The 20,892-nt window shown below is 46.9% G+C and overlaps 1 protein-coding gene and 1 non-coding gene across 4 annotated transcripts in view; both read left to right on the forward strand.

Annotated features, from left to right (window-relative positions):
• DDX11 (DEAD/H-box helicase 11) overlaps nucleotides 1-20,892 on the forward strand; it is a 91,640-nt gene that overhangs the window by 45,146 nt on the left and 25,602 nt on the right. For all 3 annotated transcript variants that reach the window (XM_051850247.2, XM_051850245.2, XM_070049370.1), the window contains 2 exons: nucleotides 14,496-14,629; nucleotides 14,861-15,008. In XM_051850247.2, the coding sequence (XP_051706207.1) occupies nucleotides 14,865-15,008 (144 nt within the window). In that variant the 5' untranslated portion in view covers nucleotides 14,496-14,629; nucleotides 14,861-14,864. The remainder of the gene's footprint in view (nucleotides 1-14,495; nucleotides 14,630-14,860; nucleotides 15,009-20,892) is intronic.
• On the forward strand, nucleotides 3,339-3,470 carry LOC127492227 (small nucleolar RNA U109). Its single transcript, XR_007921386.1, has one exon. It is a non-coding gene; the product is annotated as a small nucleolar RNA U109 (small nucleolar RNA).

Consider the following 20,892-nt stretch of genomic DNA (forward strand, 5'->3'; position numbering starts at 1 on the left):
CATATATGTGATATGTTACATTACCTACAATTTGCATGGTTCGTAATTGTAATTCTGTGCATTGTTCTGGCATGGAATAGATATATTGCATATCTCTGGTAGATAGATATATTGCATGTCTCCGGTAGTGTTCCTATAGAGTTCTGTATAAATGCATCTTAAAGGGTTATTATGTATTATATTTGTGTTACTTATGTCCTCCAATGATTTATGTGCTAATGGTGGTATTTGTTTTATAGCTTTGTAGTATTCCTCACATATTTCTTTATATACTGATGTAGGTGCCTGTCTACAATGTGTGTACCTTGCAAAGAAAATTTGGGCCATGTGGAACAACATGTTGCTGTAATAATTATATCTCCACCTATCAACGATTTTACTTACATCTATATAATTTTTGGTTGGGAATGGTATGGTTATATCAAGTTCTGGAGCAGATGTGGGAGGAGAAGTGCCACTATTTGGGGTACTACTAGGGCTACTAGTGCTCACAGCAGTCACAGGACTATTGGTTATGGATAATATTGTTGCCATTGTAGGTAGCTTCATTAATGTTTGGGTGGTAGGTATCTTCATTAGTATGCTTCTCCTGTATGTTTTAAAGCTGTTTTCTAAGGAGTAAGTGTCTTTTGTGGTGAAGTAGTTGTAGTTTACTTGTAGTTCATGTAATAGTTCTGTATTTGATGTGGTGTGCAAATTCCCTATGATAGTTTTATATGTACCTGTAAGAGAACAGATACTATATACTGCTGTACTGATGTATATCTTTGATTTTTATAAGTTTTAACATGCCTCTCATTGGTAGTCAATACTATGTTTCCTTGCCCTGCTGCCACTATTTAAGCTGGGCTGATAGTTACATTATTCTTGCTTTTTATCATAATTCTATATGGTATATTATTGTATACTTTGTCCTGTGTTTTCTTAACATCTAATAAGGTTTGTAGTATACTTGGTGTTTGTCGTATTAACACTTCTTCTGCAGGTCTGTATTCCTTCTAGTTCTGTTGTTTATTTCCATTACTGCTTTAGGTAAGGCTGTCCTTAAATTTTCTCTTATGTAATTCTAGTTCATTTTTAAAAATCTCATTCCATCTTTCTATATTGCCTGCTTCAGTGGGGTTATATGATCAATGATAGTTACATTGCGATCCTAATCGATCTACCATTTGTTTCGCTAAGTTCCCTATAAAATGTGACCCTAGATCTGATTGTATTACTGGAATACTGTAAGCTGTGCTCCATTGTAATATTGTATGGATTGTTGGTGCTTGGTTAGGTTTTATTGTAGCTGTTACCATTCCTAGTCCTCTGCATGTGTCTACCATTGTGCATATGTACATATTCCTGAATGTTAGTGGTCCTATAAAATCTGTTTATATAATTAAAATTCTTATATTCCATTTGTATCTTGGGCATTTTATAGAGATTAAATTTTAATTTCATTTTTGGGCAAGTTGTGCATTCCCTTATTGCCTTTTTTGTTGTTCCATTGACCTTTAGTTTCCTTGTTTGGAACCACTCATACAACGTGTGAGTTCCTGCATGTCCTCATTGGGCATGTATTTGTAAGAATTGTTGTGGGTGTATTTCATGTTTTCCTTCTGATTTTGTTCTCTTTCATTGCCTGTTTGTTTCGTGTCTCCTGTTTTGTTTGCCATTTTCCTTGTAGTTTCATAAGCAGTATTTTTGACTCTTTATCTACAATATCATTGTATCTGCTCACCTCATCCTTTTTATTTGTATGTGCATCTACATGGATTACTTTTATTTCTTTTTGCCATTTTACCTATGTTCTTCCATGTATCTCTGGACCACAAATCCTTTCCGTTTCTTATAGTCTGTCATTTTAAATTTACCTGACCGTATAGCTAGGGCATTCGCCACACACCATGAGTCAGTATAAATATATATTGTTGTTGTTGTTTTTTTTTTTTTTTTTTTTTTTTTTTTTTTTGACAGGCAGAGTGGACAGTGAGAGAGAGACAGAGAGAGAAAGGTCTTCCCTTGCCGTTGGTTCACCCTCCAATGGCCGCCGCTGCAGCCGGCGCACCGCGCTGATCCGATGGCAGGAGCCAGGATCCAGGTGCTTTTCCTGGTCTCCCATGGGGTGCAGGGCCCAAGCACCTGGGCCATCCTCCACTGCACTCCCTGGCCATAGCAGAGAGCTGGCCTGGAAGAGGGGCAACCGGGACAGAATCCGGCGCCCCGACCGGGACTAGAACCCGGTGTGCCGGCGCCGCAAGGTGGAGGATTAACCTATTGAGCCACGGCGCCGGCCTAAATATATATTGTTTTTAAACTGTGTTCTTTAGTATAATGTATGGCTAATTCTGTGGCTATTAATTATGCATGTTGTGTTGATTTATTTTCTTGTTTTGTTAATAGTATATTGTTTTTAGGGTTATAAGCTGCTTTCCACTTTTTTTAAGATTTATTTGAAGGTCAGAGTTACGCAGAGAGGGGGAGGGCGAGGCGGGGGGAGAGGGGGAGGGGGGGAGGGAGGTCTTCCATCCACTGGTTCACTCCTCAGTTGCAGCTGAACCAATCTGGAGCCAGGAGCCAGGAGCTTCTTTCAGGTCTCCCACGTGGGTGCAGGGGCCCAAGGACTTGAGCCATCTGCTTTCCCAGGCCACATCAGAGAGCCAGATTGGAAGTGGAGCAGCTGGGACTCGAACTGGTGCCCATATGGGATGCCAGCTCTGCAGGCAGTGGCTTTACCCACTACAGCACAGTGCCAGCCCCTCCACTTTATTTCTTTATTACTGTAGTAGATCAATCTGTAAACCATACATTTTCAAAATCAGTAGTATATTCTGGCCCCCACGTTGCTAAGTTCCTTTTTATTATAGGGATATCTGATACTGGGGCTATAGATATTTGGGCTTCTTCGGTGATCTTATCGGTTCCTATTTTTGTTTGGTTTTTCTCAAATTGTTTTAGGTACCATTGCCATATTAAAGCTTTATTTTCCCATCCTAAACCTTGTGTTTCCTTTGGTGTCATTTTATCCTATCTTTTAACATGATTGGTGTTTGTAGGATCATTTTTCCTATTGTCATGGTAGATGTCATTTTTAGTGGTTCATAAGCTGTCTATGCAATTTTTTCAAATAATGAGTATCTGTTTTCTGTGAATGGAAATCTTTCACAGTAAAGTCCTACAGGTTGTGGTTTTGAAGCATTATAAATTCCCCAAGTTCTGTAGCCATTTTTATTTTTGTATCTATTGTGGTATCTCCTTCTAAGTTATACAGATTGCTATATTCTTTATATATAGTTTGCATAACTGTAATGCTTTTTCTAGTTCTTCTGTCCACATAAAATCCTGTGCTTTTCATGCATGTGGAAATGCCTTCTCATTCCTTTTGGAGCAGGACTGCATCCATAACATGCTACATTAATAAAGGAGTTCTCAGGGCTGCCAACCTTACAGTAGAGGTTGAGTGGTAGTATATTTCTCCTACACAAGAGAAAAAAAAATCCTGTGCTTTTCATGTAATTTTATATATTGGATGTAGTGTTAGATTAAGGGATGGTATGTGGTTCCTCCAATAGACAAATAATCCTATTAATTGTTGGACTTTATTTTTTGGGGGTCCCCTATTGTCTATTACCTGCCCTGGTATGCATTGACTTTCTGTAGATATTAGTAGTCCAAGGAATTTTATGGTTTTACCTGGCCCTTGTACTTTGTTTCTTTATGGTCCATCCTTTCTTTATAAGGTGTTTAACTACCGTTTCCATATCTTTATAGTCCCTTTATTTGTGGAAGCTATTAAGATATCATCTATGTACATGTCTGCTTATATTTTAGGCATATCTCAGTTTGTTTTAATACAATATGTGCCTTGGGGCTGGTGCTGTGTCTCACTTGGTTAATCTTCTGCCTGTGGCCCCGGCATCCCATATGGGTGCTGGGTTCTAGTCTCGGTTGCTCCTCTTCCAGTCCAGCTCTCTGCTGTGTCCCGGGAAGGCAGTGGAGGATGGCCCAAATGCTTGGGTGCCTGCACCCATGTGGGAGACCAGGAAGAAGCACCTGGCTCCTGGCTTCGGATCGGTGTAGCTCCAGCTGTAGCAGCCATTTGGGGGGTGAACCAATGGAGGGAAGACCTTTCTCTCTCTCTCCCTCACTGTCTAACTCTGTCAAATAAATAAGAAAAAATATGTGCCATTATTGGGGCTATTATATCTTTGCGGAAAGTGTTTAAATCTATATTGTTGTGGTTCCCATGTAAATGTGTCGACAAAACTGGGGTAGCTAGAGATAACATGGCACAACTAAAAAAGAGACTAGAAGAAAGAAAGTGGGACAAGATTCAACATCAGGGATGGTTTGAGTCTTGGTTTGCGCGCTCCCCTTGGCTGACCACCCTATTATCAGCTGTAGCAGGGCCATTGATCATATTACTCTTGGTACTCACAATAGGGCCTTGCGTTTTAAACTAATTGAATTTGTAAAGACTCAAGTAGGAAGTGTTAAGCTGATGGTTATTCGGCAACAATACACCTCAATGGAAAATGGGTCTGTGGAAAAAGATGAAAATCTGGGATATAGCAGTGAGTCGAGTGATGAGTCTAGCCTCTAGGATTAGAGACTGTCCTAAGACAAAAAGGAGGGGAATGTAGGGTAGTTAGGATATAGAAATAACACAAGCTAGCTCCCTGCTTCCATGTCACATTCAGGCCTGGCCCTTGAACTAAGAGTTTAGGAATTTTTCTCTGCATTCTACAAGACTAACCTTTCCCCATAGTAAGCTTAGAGGAGCCTGGCAGAGACAGGCAGGGAGAAGATAAGATCAGAATGAGGGTCTGTGAAATAAAACTCGAGTAGTGCATGCAAGAAACTAAGCCCATAAACTTTGTTTGCCTCGACAGGTTCTCGGGTGATGGAACACAGGAGTGCTATTCTCTTTGTTCTTTGCATAGCGATTACTTTAATGTATAACTTAGGGTTTGTTTAAGTCTTGGAAAATATGTGAGGAGTGTAACCAGTCCCTGCACTGATGTAAGACACATTGTTAATCAAATGCTATCTGTACCCTGCAAATGTACACCTTGTGCTTGCCCCACATTTCTGTACTCTTGTAAAATGTTCTTTATAGATTAACTAGTTTATCTTCAAAGCTCTAGTCTACTATAAAAGACGGGAGCGCAGTGTACTCGGGGTCGCTCGCTCACAAACTGTGACGCTGCGACCCCAGCATGCTGGTGGAATAAAATACTCTACTTGCAGCTTGCATAGGAGTCTGTCTCTTGGTGTTATTTTCGCTAGGCGCGGCCGTTTCAAATGTACTTATCTCTAGATTCTTCTGCTATTGGAATGGCAAAAAACATATCTGATAAACCTATTGCAGAGCTTTCATATTCTTTTGTATGTATTTGCTGTAAAATACTTGCGATGTCTGGTAATTCTCCAGGCATCTGATGTGTTGACTTATTGATGTTTTTATAATCTGCTGTAAATCTCCACTTACCATTTGTTTTTTTTTTTTTTTTGACAGGCAGAGTGGACAGTGAGAGAGAGAGAGAGAAAGGTCTTCCTTTGCCATTGGTTCACCCTCCAATGGCCGCAGCGGCTGGCGCGCTGCGGCTGGCGCACCGCGCTGATCCGATGGCAGGAGCCAGGAGCCAGGTGCTTTTCCTGGTCTCCCATGGGGTGCAGGGCCCAAGCACCTGGGCCATCCTCTACTGCACTCCCTGGCCACAGCAGAGAGCTGGCCTGGAAGAGGGGCAACCGGGACAGAATCTGGCGCCCCAACCGGGACTAGAACCCGGTGTGCCGGCGCCACAAGGCGGAGGATTAGCCTAGTGAGCCGCGGCGCTGGCCACCATTTGGTTTTAATAATGGCCATATGAGGCTATTATAACTGAAGGAAGTTGTGTATTCTATGTCTTCCTGAAATAGTTCTTTTACTTTCTCCCTAATTTTCTTATGTCCCCCTTTTATAGGGTATTGTTTTATGTTTTTTATTTTTGGTAATTTTATTGGTTCCATTTCTATACTTAATATACTTGACCTTTCATTGGTTTTATTTTTTTTTATCCATAAGGGTAGAGTATTCGGGATTTCATTCATTTCTAATATATTATATGGTATTTCTGCTATTAATATTTTATAGGTCTTTGTGTATTCCATAAGTGTAAGAACATTGTTTTCCATTTTGCTGGCGTGCTTATACTTGCTAATCCTACTATATTATGATTGGGTTTATTAATTTATAATTTACTCCTATTGTTACTTCCTGTATCTGTAAGAAATTTATATCCTTTTGGTATTTCCTTCTCTTTTTCTGATAATGCTGCATTTATGTATAGCCTGTTACTATCTTCTGGTTTATTAGTCATTGTCTTACCTGATATTGTGTGTACATGACCTGTAAGTGCTGTTTCTGTTTATTGGTTGCCTTCTCCAGTGCTGATTGTTTGCTCTGTGGTGTGTTCTGTGTTGTGGTACTGTTCTCCTTTGCCGGTTTCTTGGTTTGGTTCTGTATGGTGTTTGTGTTCTTCCCCTAGGTGTTGATACTCTCTGCTTTCTATTGTGGTTTCTAATCTGTGTGTGTCTGGGTATTGTTTGTTCTGAAATTTCCTGGGGCTTAGGGGTATGACCCTCCTCTTAGGGCCCGTGAGTGGAGGAATTTCTGTTTTCCTGTTTGTTAGGCCATGTTATAGTATTAAATGTGAATGATTGTTGTCTATTTAGCTCTTTTGTCTCTTTAAAATAATTTACTGTATCTTGTACCATGTCCACGTTCTGTAGTGCTGATGTTAGTCTGAGTGTTTGTGGTCCTCCTTTTATTAGCAGTCTCTTAATTGGTGGAATCATATTTGCCTGTAGTGGCGTGTTACACGTGTCTATTTGATATATAGTAAATGCTTAATTTTCTGCATATTTTTATAGCTTGCTGATGTGTTGTCCATGCCATTTGTGATTCAAAACTTTCTAGGTCCATTGAAGGAAATGCTCTTTGCCAAGCCCCAGCTACTCATTTAATATAGAGTGTTTCCTATCTCTGATTTCTGTAGTTTCTAGCACTAAGCAATCATATATATTCTTTTTTTTTTTTTTAAGATTTATTTATTTATTTGAAAGAGAGAGGTAGAGACAGAGGTGTCGCTCCCCCTCTTCGTGGAGGAACGACACAGGACCCTGCGCTGTTCTTTCGTCTGCTCGGCCCTCCCCGGGTTTGCTGCTGGTTCTTCCCGGGTTGGCTACTGACCCTTCCACCTCCGTGGAAGGGCAGTTCCCCCTGGCCACATTCCCCACTTCTGCAGGGGAGCGGCACACCGCCGGCCGGCTCTCTCGGGGGCTGCACAGGTGTTCCCTCAGATGTTCCCCTTAGATGTTCCTGGTGCATGCCGTCTCTCTCCTCCTTTATAGTCCTCCTCTGCCAATCCCAACTCGGCTGCCCACACGCCGAGTACGCTGCTCTCCTCCAATCAGGAGCAAGTCCTACAGTTTATTGGCTGAACTGGAGGCAGCTGTGTAGAAGCTGTTTTCTTCTCTCCCAGCGCCATATTGTGGGAGAGCAGATGCATAGAATAAGTCTTAATTCCAGTAACTTAGTCTAGTCCGAGTTACTCCCCACACAGAGGTCTTCCATCCTATGGTTCACTCCCCAGATGGCTGCAATGGTCGGAGCTCACCGTTCCAAAGCCAGGAGCCAGGAGCTTCTTCTGGGTCTCCCATGTGGGCGCAGGGGCCCAAGGACTTGGGCCATCTTCCACTGCTTTCCCAGGCCACAACAGAGAGCTGGATCAGAAATGGAGCAGCCAGGTCTTGAACTGGCGCCCATATGGGATGCTGGCGCTTCAGGCCAGGGCTTTAATCCACTGCGCCACAGCACTGGCCATATATATATATATTTTTTTTTTTTCTTTGTCAGGCAGAGTTAGACAGTGAGAGAGAAAGGTCTACCTTCCATTGGTTCACCCCCCAAATGGCTGCTATGGCTGGTGTGCTGCACCGATCCGAAGCCAGGAGCCAGGTGCTTCCTCCTGGTCTCCCATGGGGTGCAGGGCCCAAGCACTTGGGCCATCCTCCACTGCCTCCCTGGGCCACAGCAGAGAGCTGGACTGGAAGAGGAACAACTGGGACAGAACCAGCACTCCAACTGGGACTAGACCCTGGGGTGCCAGCGCCGCAGGCAGGGGATTAGCCTAGTGAGCCGTGGCGCTGGCCCCATATATTTTCATTCTCTACTGTTGACACCCTGGCATTCATTTCTTCTCCGCTTACTCTGATCCCTTGGGCTCCTTTGTCCCATAGGTTCAGTAAGAATTTTACGTTTGAGGCCTCTTTTTGTGCAAATTCATTACGAATTTGCCGTAATTTTAATCTACTGAACTATTGTACTTGTCCTCTCTATGTTCCTTTTTCGAAGTTTTCTGTGACCTTATGGGTGTTACCAGTAAAACTTACTGCTCATCTTGGTCTCCATTTCTCCTACTTAGGATTTCAGTTGCCAGCTCTATGCCTTTTTCCTGTCCATATCTATCATCTCTTCTGTGCTCTATTATTGGTTCTACTTAATTTGGGCTGGTCAAGGGATTTCTATGCTAGTTCCTTTCATTGCATACGCTAATTTCTTTATTATTCCTTCAATTTCTCTCCATTTACTATCTTTTGGTATTTTGTTCCGTTTTTCCTTTCTTCCTAAGTGTATTTTTTTTTTACTTGCCATCATGTTATTAACTGATACACTAATTTTATATATTTATTTATTTCTGAGGTACCACTTAACTGTATTGGCTGTTTGGGAATTGTAATTGTTTGGCTATTTGTTTTTCTAAATGTCTGTATTTTTTCTATCCAGTTCATCCACGATGTAAATGCTCTATTATACAAATCGTGTAATTTATTGCTATGATTTGTAATTTAGTTTCATTTTCTATCTTGTAAAGTTCTGGGCAGAATGTGTAATGTCCTATTATATTTACTACTATAAATGATACTATATTAAAATTGCCAACCAAATTAACTATCTGACACACTCCTGTAATTTATACATAGTATTAATTGCTGTAATGCATGCTGTTTGCTATTTTCGTCTTCCAGCATTTAACTGCGTTTTTGTGACTGCTGACTACGTCAGCTGTCGCGAGTGCCGCTTGTCACGCTGGTCGACAAGGCTAATGCGACATGTTGGAGCACAGGGAAGAATCGCACAGAATCGTGATAGTCTTCAATATAATTTGTTCAATACCTCTCTCTGTCTCTCTGTCTCTATATGTATTCAGTGCACACATCTAAAGGTGAATACCACTCAATACATCATTAGTCCACAGGTCATACTACACATCTAGGAGTAAGACGATCTCTAAACATACCCAGCAGTAGTAAAAAGCATAAAGCATAAAGGCATAATCTGAACACTCATGGCTAAGGGTGTAATATGAATGCTGCGTTCTCAAGGTTTGTATCACAGTCAAAGGCCAAAGTCTCCGTTACCACTCGGACGGATCTCAGAACAGTCACTTACGGGCAGTAGTCATAGAATGGCTGGGACTCTGGGCAGTAGGCTTGGAGTTCCAAGACATATGGCAATGGTGAAGGGTTGGAGAAGTTGCCTATGCTGTCGCCTGGGGCAGGGGTCCATGTCAGCTCTGGCAACAGCTAGGACTTCCATGCGGGGTTGGATCCAGCGGAGTAGTGAGAGTGTTTGGCAAGATGCGGCGGATCCACTTGGTCATCACTGGCAATGAGCCATGGTTTCCCGAGAGGATGGAGAGCAGTTGTGAGGCTGGCTTTTTACCCCTGCTCTGGGGTAGGTGGGCGGTGATTGTGCCCTAGGGTGTCACCAATCACAGGCCCATCCTTTTTGTGTGTCACCAGCCAGGTGTTGGATTTTGGGTGTGACCAGTGGTGTGTCAGGGGTCTTCTGGGTGTGACAGATTGTGGTGCAGTAGTGTGGGTGAAGTAATGTAGTAGCCAGCTGGTTGGTTGCTGCTTAATGATGCAATGTCTCCCTGTCCTTACCATGCTTCAGCACCTGTGTCTTTTTTTTTAAAGATTTATTTATTTGAAAGAGTTACACAGAGAAGAAGCAGAGAGAGGTCTTCCATCCTATGTTTCACTCCCCAGATGGCTGCAACGGATGGAGCTGCACCCATCCGAAGCCAGGAGCCTCTTCTGGGTCTCCCACGTGGGTGCAGGGCCCAAGGACTTGGGTCATCTTCCACTGCTTTCCGAGGCCATAGCAGAGAGCTGGATCGGAAGTGGAGCACCCGGGCCTCGAACCAGCACCCATATGGGATGCCGGCACTTCAGGTCAGGGCATTAATCCACTGCGCAGTGCTGGCCCCTGTGTCTGTTTCTGACAGATGGCCTGGGCAGTTCCTGGTGCTTAGTACCTTACCTTAGTAACTCCATTTTTTGTTTTGCTTCACAGCATTAGCTTAAGTAACTCCATTTTGGTTTTGCTTTTTTCCTTCTTTTTGGACTAACGGGGCTCTGTAACTCTTTGGGACTCCTGTGGGATTCGCCACACGAGTATAAAACTGTTCTTGGTAAGGAAGGTTAAGAAGGAAAGAGATTAAAAAGGTTTAAGTTGCAAAAGGTGCGAAAAAGTCACAAAAGATTATAAAAAATTTTCTGGATTAAAAAACAATTAAAATCTGATTCTCTGTTAAAACAGTGAGGTTTTGTGATACTTATGTTAGTAAATATTTTAAAATATTCTTTATCTTAAAGTCCCAGAGGAATAAAAAGGATAAATGGTTTATAAAATCTTACAGGTACTTTCTAAAATACTGTGGAATAAACAAGTGCCTCTTCTTGTTGGTTAATGAGTTCTATAATTTTAACTAAGGTTATTTAAAGTCTTGTCATTCTGTTGTATTTTCCTCTAAACACTAAAAATCCCATTGGTCACAAAAATTAAAACGTTCTTGGTTCTATGTATAAATATGTCTTATTTTAGGTTCCAAAGAACTTCTTTTTCCTGACCTTCATTGTATTCAGTACTTCCAAACTGCTCCACAGAGGTCTAATAGGTCCCAACTAAAACATGGTTGATTCAGGTTACTAAGTAACTCTAATCGATCGGTAATTAAAAAAAAGTTAGAGTTTAAAAGTCTATTACTAAAACTGGTCTATTGTTCTATAATGTATGTTGTATGTGTGTTCATACTGTATGCCTACATGAAAAAATTCATTAAGAGCTCTGTTTTAATTGACTTATAGATAAAAGATCGCTCATAAATTTAAACTGCTATATTAACCCAAAATAATTTTTGGTTTACGTGACCTAAAATCTCTGTATCAGGTGTTTTAAACTTGTTGATACAGAGAAACCAAAGAGAGAGAGAGAGATCAATCGATCGATCGATTGATCTTCCATCCGCTGGTTCCCTCTCCAGATGGCCACAACGGCCAGAGCTGTGCCAATTCGAAGCCAGGAGCTGCGCAGGCCCTGCAGACCCTGTGTATTTAATCTGCTTGTTAGATTCGTTTTCTCCAGACTTAATAAAATTCCAGATGGCCATTCACATGAAACTGTGGATGGAAGCAGTTTCTGCAGGCTGACACTGTGGCCCCCTCAAAAAACCACCTCCTGTTGAAACCCCCTTTTTTTTTAAATATTAATTTGAAAGTCAGGGTTACACAGAGGGAGAGGCAGAGAAGAGGTCTTCCATCCTCTGGTTCACTCCCCAATCGGCTGCAACTGCCAGAGCTGTGCAGATCCGAAGCCGGGAGGAGCTTCTAGGTCTCCCACGCGGGTACAGGGGCCCAAGGACTTGGCATCTTTTATTGCTTTCCCAGGCCACAGCAGAGAGCTGGATTGGAAGTGGAGCAGCCAGGACTTGAACTGGTGCGCATATGGGATGCCGGCACTGCAGGCGGCGGCTTTCCCGTTACGCCATAGCACTGGCCCCTGAAACCCTGTTTTGACTGCCATTCCCTACTCCCCACCCTGAGGGGCCCCCAGGACAACAACCCCTGTCAGCAGAAGTAGCCAAGATGAGATCGTCGCCGTGGGTCCCTACAGTGGTAGGGTGTGGATGGGGGAGTGGTGGCTGAGGCCGTCCGGCTGGGCCCCTGCAGCTTTCACAGGATGTCTTGTGCATATGGGCTGTGAGCTGTGACAGCAAGGTTTGCTGAGACCTGATCCCGCCTCTCTGCTGTGATATCCTGAACCCAAAACTAGCAGCAGGGGCTGGGCCCACCAAAGAAAAAACTAGTTCTTAAGACCTCCCATTCGGGCTGTCAGTGAAAGGCACCAGCCTTTGTGTTACTGTACCCGGCCCTCCTCAGGTCTGCACTTACAGGGGACCTGTTTCTCCCCTGATCTTTTTTTTTTTTTTTTTTTTTTTTTTTTTTTTTAAATTTTTGATAGGCAGAGTGGACAGTGAGAGAGAGACAGAGAAAGGTCTTCCCTTGCCGTTGGTTCACCCTCCAATGGCCGCCGCTGCAGCCGGCGCACCGCGCTGATCCGATGGCAGGAGCCAGGATCCAGGTGCTTTTTCCTGGTCTCCCATGGGGTGCAGGGCCCAAGCACCTGGGCCATCCTCCACTGCACTCCCTGGCCATAGCAGAGAGCTGGCCTGGAAGAGGGGCAACCGGGACAGAATCCGGCGCCCCGACCGGGACTAGAACGCGGTGTGCCGGCGCCGCAAGGTGGAGGATTAGCCTATTGAGCCATGGCGCCGGCCCTCTCCCCTGATCTTAATTATCGCCAACATTGCTCTGCCCTCTTGTTCGTTCTGGCCCTGGATGGGTTCAGTGTGACCGGCACTGCTGCCCTCGGCACGGCAGCTTGGCTTCTGGGTAAGCTGGGTCTTTTCCATGTGCCAACATCAGCCACCTCTAATCTTCTATTGATGTGTCACACGGCCAGGTAAAGTCTCTTGCAGGGATTGTCCTACAAAATAGCCGCCGCCGCCTCAGACATTGTAGGCCCCTACATTCTTAAGCAGTTACTAGATTTCATTAAAGTACATATTACTCTAAATAACCTTCCTGATCAATGTGATCATGTGGCTGAATCAAGGATTTGATTATTGTCTCCACACAGAGGGGGAGTGCAGTAACACCTGGACAGTAGTAGTCACCTCCACCTGTGTGGTCATTCAGTGTCCCCCAGACTCTGCCTGGCAAAGCAGCATGTGACATTGTCACTAGTCTGTTGAGCCAGAGTAGTGAGATGGAATTTAGGTTTATTAATAGTAATGAGTAGGTCTTAGGCTTACTAATATCTGGGCTTGCAAGAGATGAACCTGTCAGATAGCTTGAAGAAGTGACTTCTGGGGCTGGCGTTGTGGTGCGGCGGGTTCATTTGCCCCCTGTGTGGCATCCCATGTGTGCATTGGTTCAAGTCCTAGGTGCTCCATTTCTTATCCAGCTCCCTTCTAATGACCTGGGAAGGCAGTGGAAAATGGCCTAAGTGCTTAGGCCCCTGCCACCTGTGTGGGAGACCCTGATGGAGTTCCAGGCTCCTGGATTTGGCCAGACCCAGCACTGGTGGTTGTGGTCATTTGGGGAGTGAAACACTGGGTGGAAGATCAGTCTCTGGCCCTCTTTGTAACTTTGTCTTTCAAATAAAAAAAGACTTCTAAAGAGACAGGTGTGGGGACCAGAATGAAGTTAGTCCTCCAGACAGGGTGATTGGTGAGGAAGATGTGCACTTGGAGCAGAGGTGCATCTTAGCCCTCGCCCTGGCCGGGGCAGGGAGCTGTCCAGGCGGAGCTCAGTGCTGCAAAGCGGGCTCTCCCTGTCTGCAACCAACAGCTCCTTTTTTCCCTTTTTTTTTTTTTTAGACTTATTTGAAAGAGTTAGAGAGAGACAGAGAGAGAAAGGTCTTCCATCTGCTTGTTCACTCCCCAAATGGCTGTAACAGCCATTCTGAAGCCAGGAACCTGGAGCTTCTTCCGGGTCTTCCATGCTGCTGCAGGAGCCCAAGCACTTGGGCCATCCTCTGCGGCTTTCCCAGGCCATAGCAGAGAGCTGGATTGGAAGAGGAGCAGCCGGGACTTGAACTGGTGCCCACAGGGTTTGCAGACATTGCAGGTGGCAGCTTTACTTGCTATGCCACAGTGCCAGCCCCTAGCTCATGTTTCTTGAGGCCAGTAGGATGATGATTTTTCTTTTAGAAGTTTTTTTTTTCCTTTTTTATTTGAGACGGGAAGACAGAGCCCTCAACCACTGGTTCCCTCACTAAATGTCTGCAATGGCCAGGCCTGGGATAAGCCAAAGCTGGGAGCCAGGAACTCAGTCCAATCCAGGTCTCCTGTGGGAGTGATGGGGACTGAAGTTCTTGAGCCATCACCTGCTGTGCGTTAGCAGGAAGGTGGAGTCAGGAGCTGGAGCCGAGAAGCAAATGATGTGGCCAAATGCCCACCGCCCAGAACAATGACTGGGGGGCTCTGGTTTGTCCTCCAGGCTAGGGTGAAGTGATAAGCAGACTAAAGGTATCTGTAAAAAGAGGTAGGTGTTGATTTGTGCCGTCTACACGAGCTGGGCTTGTGATCATCTGCCTGTGTGCCGTGATTTCACAGGAGGAGGTGAAGCGGCTGTGACGCACGGATGCTGCAGTGCAGGGCCGTGGGAGGACAGTGCTGCCAGAGTCCTCGCGCGCCACGTGCCTGTCCTGGAGGACCGCACTTCCGGCCCGTGGGAGAGGCACAGGAAGGTACGCAGGCAGGGCGATGTGGGTGAGGGTGTTCCTGACTGTCGCCGCTTCTGATAGGCGGCTTGCACGTGGCTGCGCTGAAGACGGAGAGAGACGGCGTCTGCTTGCCGTGAGAAAGCACAGCCCGGGGAGAAGCTCTGTCACGAGGCTGGGGGCTTCTTCCTCCCTCAGTGGATTTCCAGCCGCTTCTTCCTGGCTCAGGAGAGCGCTCTGACCTAGATTTCTCCCTAGGACCATGGATAACAAGACCCAGGAAGTTGGTGGCGTCCATTTCCCGTTTCCCTTCACGCCCTATTCCATCCAGAAGGACTTCATGGCAGAGCTCTACAAGGTGCTGGAGGCTGGCAAGATTGGGATATTTGAGAGTCCCACGGGCACTGTGAGTACAAACAGCGAGGGGCCGGGCTTGTGGCAGCTTAGAGGCAGACTTGCTGGCTTTTGCTGTTCACCTGTGCAGAGATCTTCATAGTTTGAAGTTGAGATGTCTTGGTTTACTTTTCTTTTTTAAAAGATCTATTTATGGCCAGTGCCGTGGCTCACTAGGCTAATCCTCTGCCTGCGGTGCCGGCACCCCGGGTTCTAGTCCTGGTTGGGGCACCGGATCCTGTCCTGGTTGCTCCTCTTCCAGTCCAGCTCTCTGCTGTGGCCCGGGAGTGCAGTGGAGGATGGCCCAATTGCTTGGTCCCTGCACCTGCACAGGAGACCAGGAGGAAGCACCTGGCTCCTGGCTTTGGATCTATGTAGCTCCAGCCGTAGTGGCCATTTAGGGGGTGAACCAACAGAGGGAAGATCTTTCTGTGTCTCTCTCTCTAACTCTGCCTGTCCAAAAAAAAAAAAACCAAAACTTAGAAGTTGAGTTACAGAGGGAGAGAGCAGGAGAGGCAGAGAGAGAGGTCTTCCATCTGCTGGTTCACTCCCCAGATGGCTGCAATGGCCCAAATTTGGCTGATCTGAAGCCAGGAGCTTCTTCCAGGTCTCCCACGGGGTTCAGGGCCCCAAGGACTTGGGCCATTTTCTGCTTTCCCAGGCCATAGCAGAGAGCTGGATTGGAAGTGGAGCAGCTGGGACTTGAACCAGCACTCACATGGGATGCTGGCACTGCAGGCAGCAGCTTTACCTGCTATGCCACCTTGCCGGCCCATGTGTGACTTCCTATAGTAGGCTTTTTGACATGGTGGGTGCTTTGAAAAGTTTATGGAAAATGGGTAGAAAAGATAGAAAGATAGGTGTAAAAATGTTTGAAATCTGCCTGTGAGGGAGCTTGAAAATGTTTATAGGAAAATGCGTATTAGGGCCAGCATTGCTGGACAGTGGGTTAAGCTGCCTCCTGAATGTTGGTATCCTGTATGAGTGCCAGTTCATGTCCTGGCTCCTCTTTCTGATCCAGCTCTCTGGATCATGGGAAATGATCCTGGGAAAGCAGCAGCAGATGGTCCAAGTGCCTGGGCCCCTGCCACCCACATGGGAAACCTGGATAGTGTTCTTGGCTTTGGCCGGGCCCAGCCCTACCCCAGCCCTTGCAGCCATTTGGGGAGCGAACTAGCAGATGAAAGATAGCTCTCTGTGCTCCGCTCCCTGCAACCCTGCGTTTCAAATAAATCTTTTTAAAAAGATTATAAAGGAATGTTATTATAAAATATAGATTTCAAAAGTCTCTTATACCCAAATAAACTTATTTTTAATTTTATTTTCTCATGAGCTATGGGAGTCCCCTCATTCATGTTGGTGTGCAGGCTCCCAGCAAGACTGAAGCCTCCTGGGGGATAAGGACTCAGATCCTTGCTGCTGCGTCCCTGTTGCCTAATAGGGCTTGGTGGGGTTGGGGCCCACAGAGGGCCTTATTATGCATGATTTGAGGAATGAGGGAAAGAAAGTGCGTCAGCCCCCTCGCTCCTGGCTCTGTGGGGAATGGGCTTGCAGCCTGGGGCTCTGCCTTTGAGAAGCATCTCATTTGGGCCCTGGGTTTGCAGCCCAGGACCCTGCTCACAGTGGGTCTTTCGGAGGCCAGTCTGGGAGGTTCTGAGGCACCTGGGCTTGCGTGTCCTGACTCTGCCAAGTCCATTCCATGTCTCCTGTCTTTCTAGTCTCGCAACCCAGGCCGGTTGGTCCCTTCTTGCACTTTCTTTGTCTTGGGAGTGCCAGCCGCCGTTGTTACTTTGGTGTGATGATAGTGTGTTTTGCAGGGGCTGTGAAGGGGCATTCCCTTCCTCTGCTGTCCCACAGGTTCCCTGGCTTTGCCCAGGCCTGCAGGGTGGATGCCCTCGGTTCTGGGCCTCATCTTGTGTGCACTCTGCACAAAGCACGTTGTGGCTCCTGTTTCCCCTTCTGTCCTCATGTCTTCTAAGTCTCACCTGGTCTGCAGAAGAGGCCATGCTGTCTCACACCCCAGGCGAGTTTTGCTCCCTGTTTACCTTTTTGGAGCCTGTTTTGTTATTAGGTTTTATTTATTTGAAAGAGTTAGAGAGAGGGAGAGACAGAGAAAGAGATTTTCTCTCCACTGGTTTACTCCCCAAAGACTGCAGCGTCTGGTGCTGGGCTAGGCTGATGCCAGGAGCCATGAGTTCCATCCTGGTCTTCTGCGTGGGTGCGGGGTCCCAAGGACTTGGGCCACCTTCTGCCGCCCTCCCAGGCGCACCAACAGGGAACTGGATTGGAAGTAGAGCAGCCTGGACTTGAACCAGTGCCTATATGGCATGCTGGTGCTGTAGGCGGCAGCTTGACCCATTAATGCCACAATGCTGGCCCCAGAACTGCCTTTTTTATTTTTTTAAGGCTTATTTTATTTATTTGTAAGAGTTACAGAGAAAGATAGAGAAGAGATAGAGAAACGCCTTCTATCCACCAGTTCACTCCGCAAATGGCTGCAGCAGTCGGAGCTAAGCCCACCTGAAGCCAGGAGCCAAGACGAGCTTTTTCCGGGTCTCCCATGTGGGTGCAGGGGGCCCACGGACTTGGGCTGGATCGGAAGTGGAGTAGCTGGGACTTGAACCAGTGCCCATATGGGATAATGGTGCTGTAGGCTGGTGCTTAACCCGCTGCACTACAGCGCTGGCCCCCAGAACTGCCTCTTTTTTTTTTTTTTTTTTTTTTTAAGATTTATTTTATTGGCTGGTGCCGAGGCTCACTAGGCTAATCCTCCGCCTGCGGCGCCGGCACCCTGGGTTCTAGTCCTGGTCGGGGCACCAGATTCTGTCCCTGTTGCTCCTCTTCCAGTCCAGCTCTCTGCTGTGGCCCGGGAGTACAGTGGAGGATGGCCCAGGTGCTTGGTCCCTGCACCTGCATGGGAGACCAGGAGAAGCTCCTGGCTCCTGGTTTTAGATCAGTGCGGTGTGCTAGCCGCAGCACACTGGCTGCAGCGGCCTTTTGGGGGTGAACCAACGGAAAAGGAAGACCTTTCTTTCTCTCTCTCTCACTGTCCAAAAAAAAAAAAAAAAAAAAATTATTTGACGGAGTTACAGAGAGCGAGGTCTTCCACGTGCTGGTTCACTCCCCAGATAGCCACAATGGCTGGAGCTGCGCTGATCCAAAGCCAGGAGCTTCTTCCGGGTCTCCCACATAGGTGCAAGGGCCCAAGGAGTTGGGCCATCTTCTGCTTTCCCAGGCCATAGCAGAGAGCTGGGTGGGAAGTGGAGCAGCCGGGACTAGAACTGGCACCCATAAGAGATGCCGGCGCTTCAGGCTAGGGCTTTAACCCGCTGTGCCACAGCGCCAGCCCCAGAAGTACCTTTTTAATCCTAAGTGATTGCACTGAGATGAGTCACTGGCTCAGCTTGGGCATACTGTGCTTCCTGTGACATCGCCGTCCTGGGAACTCTACTCTGGGTCTCTGCTTTACCAGGATCCATGATGTCCAGGGAGTTCCTTATGGTCACTTTCTTGGTCTCTGCACTTCCTTGGCCCTAGTCCCAGGTCCAGTGCCTGCTATACCCAGCAAGTGTGTAGAGTGAATGCATTTGCTTGCTGTCTTGGCAGCTGTTTTGTAGCTGCTGTCTGGCCTGGGTAGCCCAGGAAATATGACCTTGCTCAGAGCTAGGTGTGCTGTGAGTGCTGTTTTCAGTTTACTCCATGACTGAGCTGAGTGTTTATTCCTCCTGTTTACATTCCCTAATCTGAAACTGTGGTCTTACTACAAGGACTCATAACTGTGGGGGCTCCATCACCCTTTCGAGTTCGTGTATATGCACAGTTGTGTTTGGAAGATAACTTTGGCCAACGGCCTCAGGAACTTCCTCTGCTCACTTTTTAAAGAAAAAAAATTTATTCTAAAGGCAGAGAGACAGTGACATACCGAGAGAGATTCTGTCTACTGTTCACTTCCCAAATGCCCATAACACATGGGGCTGGACCAGACCGAAGCCAGGAACCTGGAACTCTGGGCCTCTGTGGATGGCAGGGACCCGCCTCCCAAGGTGCACACCAGCAGGAAGCTGGAATTGGGGGTGGAGCTGGAATTCAAACCTAGGCAGTCTGATATGGGATCCAGGCATCCCAAGTGGTGTCTTGACCACTGTGCCAAATACCCACCTCTCACCTTCTCTTTTTTTTTTTAGCTTGTTTTAATTTTTGACAGGCAGAGTGGACAGTGAGAGAGAGAGACAGAGAGAGAGAGAGGTCTTCCTTTGCCGTTGGTTCACCCTCCAATGGCCGCCGCTGCAGCTGGCGCACCGCGCTGATCCGATGGCAGGAGCCAGGATCCAGGTGCTTTTCCTGGTCTCCCATGGGGTGCAGGGCCCAAGCACCTGGGCCATCCTCCACTGCACTCCCTGGCCACAGCAGAGAGCTGTCCTGGAAGAGGGGCAACCGGGACAGAATCTGGTGCCCTGACCGGGACTAGAACCCGGTGTGCCGGCGCCGCAAGGTGGAGGATTAGCCTATTGAGCCACGGCGCCGGCTTTCTCACCTTCTCTTAAAATATTTATTTATTCATTCAGGGGGCAGAGTTATAGAGGGAGAGACAGGGAGACAGGTCTTCCATCCGCTGGTTCATTCCCCAAATGGCCGCAACGCCAGAGCTGGGCCGATCCGAAGCCAGGAGCTTCTTCCAAGTTTCCACGTTGGTTCAGGGGCCCACACATTTGGGCCATCTTTCACTGCTTTCCCGGGCCATAAGCAGAGAGAGCTGGATTGGAAGAGGAGCAGCTGGGACAAGAACTGGCATTCATATGGGATGCCGACGCTGCAGGTGGAGGCTTAGCCTACTATGCCATGGCACTGGCCTCCTGCCCCTGACTTTTTAAAACATTTTATTTGAAAGGCCGGGAGACAGAGACAGACATTCAAAGATCTCCCATCTTCTAGTTCATTCAAATGCCTAGAACAGCCAAGGCTGGGCCCAGCCAAAGTCAGGAGCCGGGAACTCAGTCTTGTTCTCCTGCATGGATGGTAGGGACCCAACTACCCGAGCAATCACCTGCTGCCTCCCAGGGTGTGCACCAGTAGGAAGCTAGAATTGGAAGTGGAGCCAGATTCTGAACCCAGGCACTCTTGACGCGGGATCCAGGCATCCCAAGCAGTCTTTTACCTCTTGCCAAATATGCACCCCCTCAGCTCACTTTCAGGTGGAGAGGTGGCCGTAGCCAGGCGTCTGTCCCTGGGATCTGGTTGGGGGGGAGTCTGACCTGCCCCAGGTCCCACAGCACAGAATGGCTGCTCCCTCACTGCTGGGGAGTGCTGTCTGGCTCTCTGCTGTTTAGCATCTGTCAGAAGCTGGGAGAAAGGGGCAGATGGGGCTTTTCTAAAGATGTGTGCCCCACCCCTCTGCCGGAAGTGTCGTTCGGTCCACGAGGTAGTCAATCCTGCATCTGAGGGTGATGGTTATTTTAGTCGTCTTAATAATGGCAAAAATAGGGGGCCGGAATTGTGGTGCAGAGGGTGCTGCCTGCGATACCAGCATCCTATACGGGCACCAGTTCATGTCCCGGCTGTTCCACTTCTTGCCAAGCTCATTGCTAATGGCCTGGGAAGAGCATTGCAAGATCCCCAAGTGCTTGGGCCCCTGAACTCATAAAGCCCCTGGCTTAGGCCTGGCCCAGCCCTGACCATTGTGGCCACCTGGGGAGTGAACCAGCGGGTGGAAATCTCCTTGTCTTTCCCTGTCTCTCTATAACTCTGCCTTTCAAACAAATAAATATATCTTCAGAGGAAGGGAATGTCATGCTTCGAGAATTGTATCTACAAATCACATTGAGTTTGTTACAAACTAATTAAAAATTAAAATGAAGAAACAGCAGAAATACAGCCAGCTCCTGTTGCTCACTGACTGT

This window comes from Oryctolagus cuniculus, chromosome 9 (genome assembly GCF_964237555.1).
Source record: "Oryctolagus cuniculus chromosome 9, mOryCun1.1, whole genome shotgun sequence".
NCBI classification, from domain to species: domain Eukaryota; kingdom Metazoa; phylum Chordata; class Mammalia; order Lagomorpha; family Leporidae; genus Oryctolagus; species Oryctolagus cuniculus.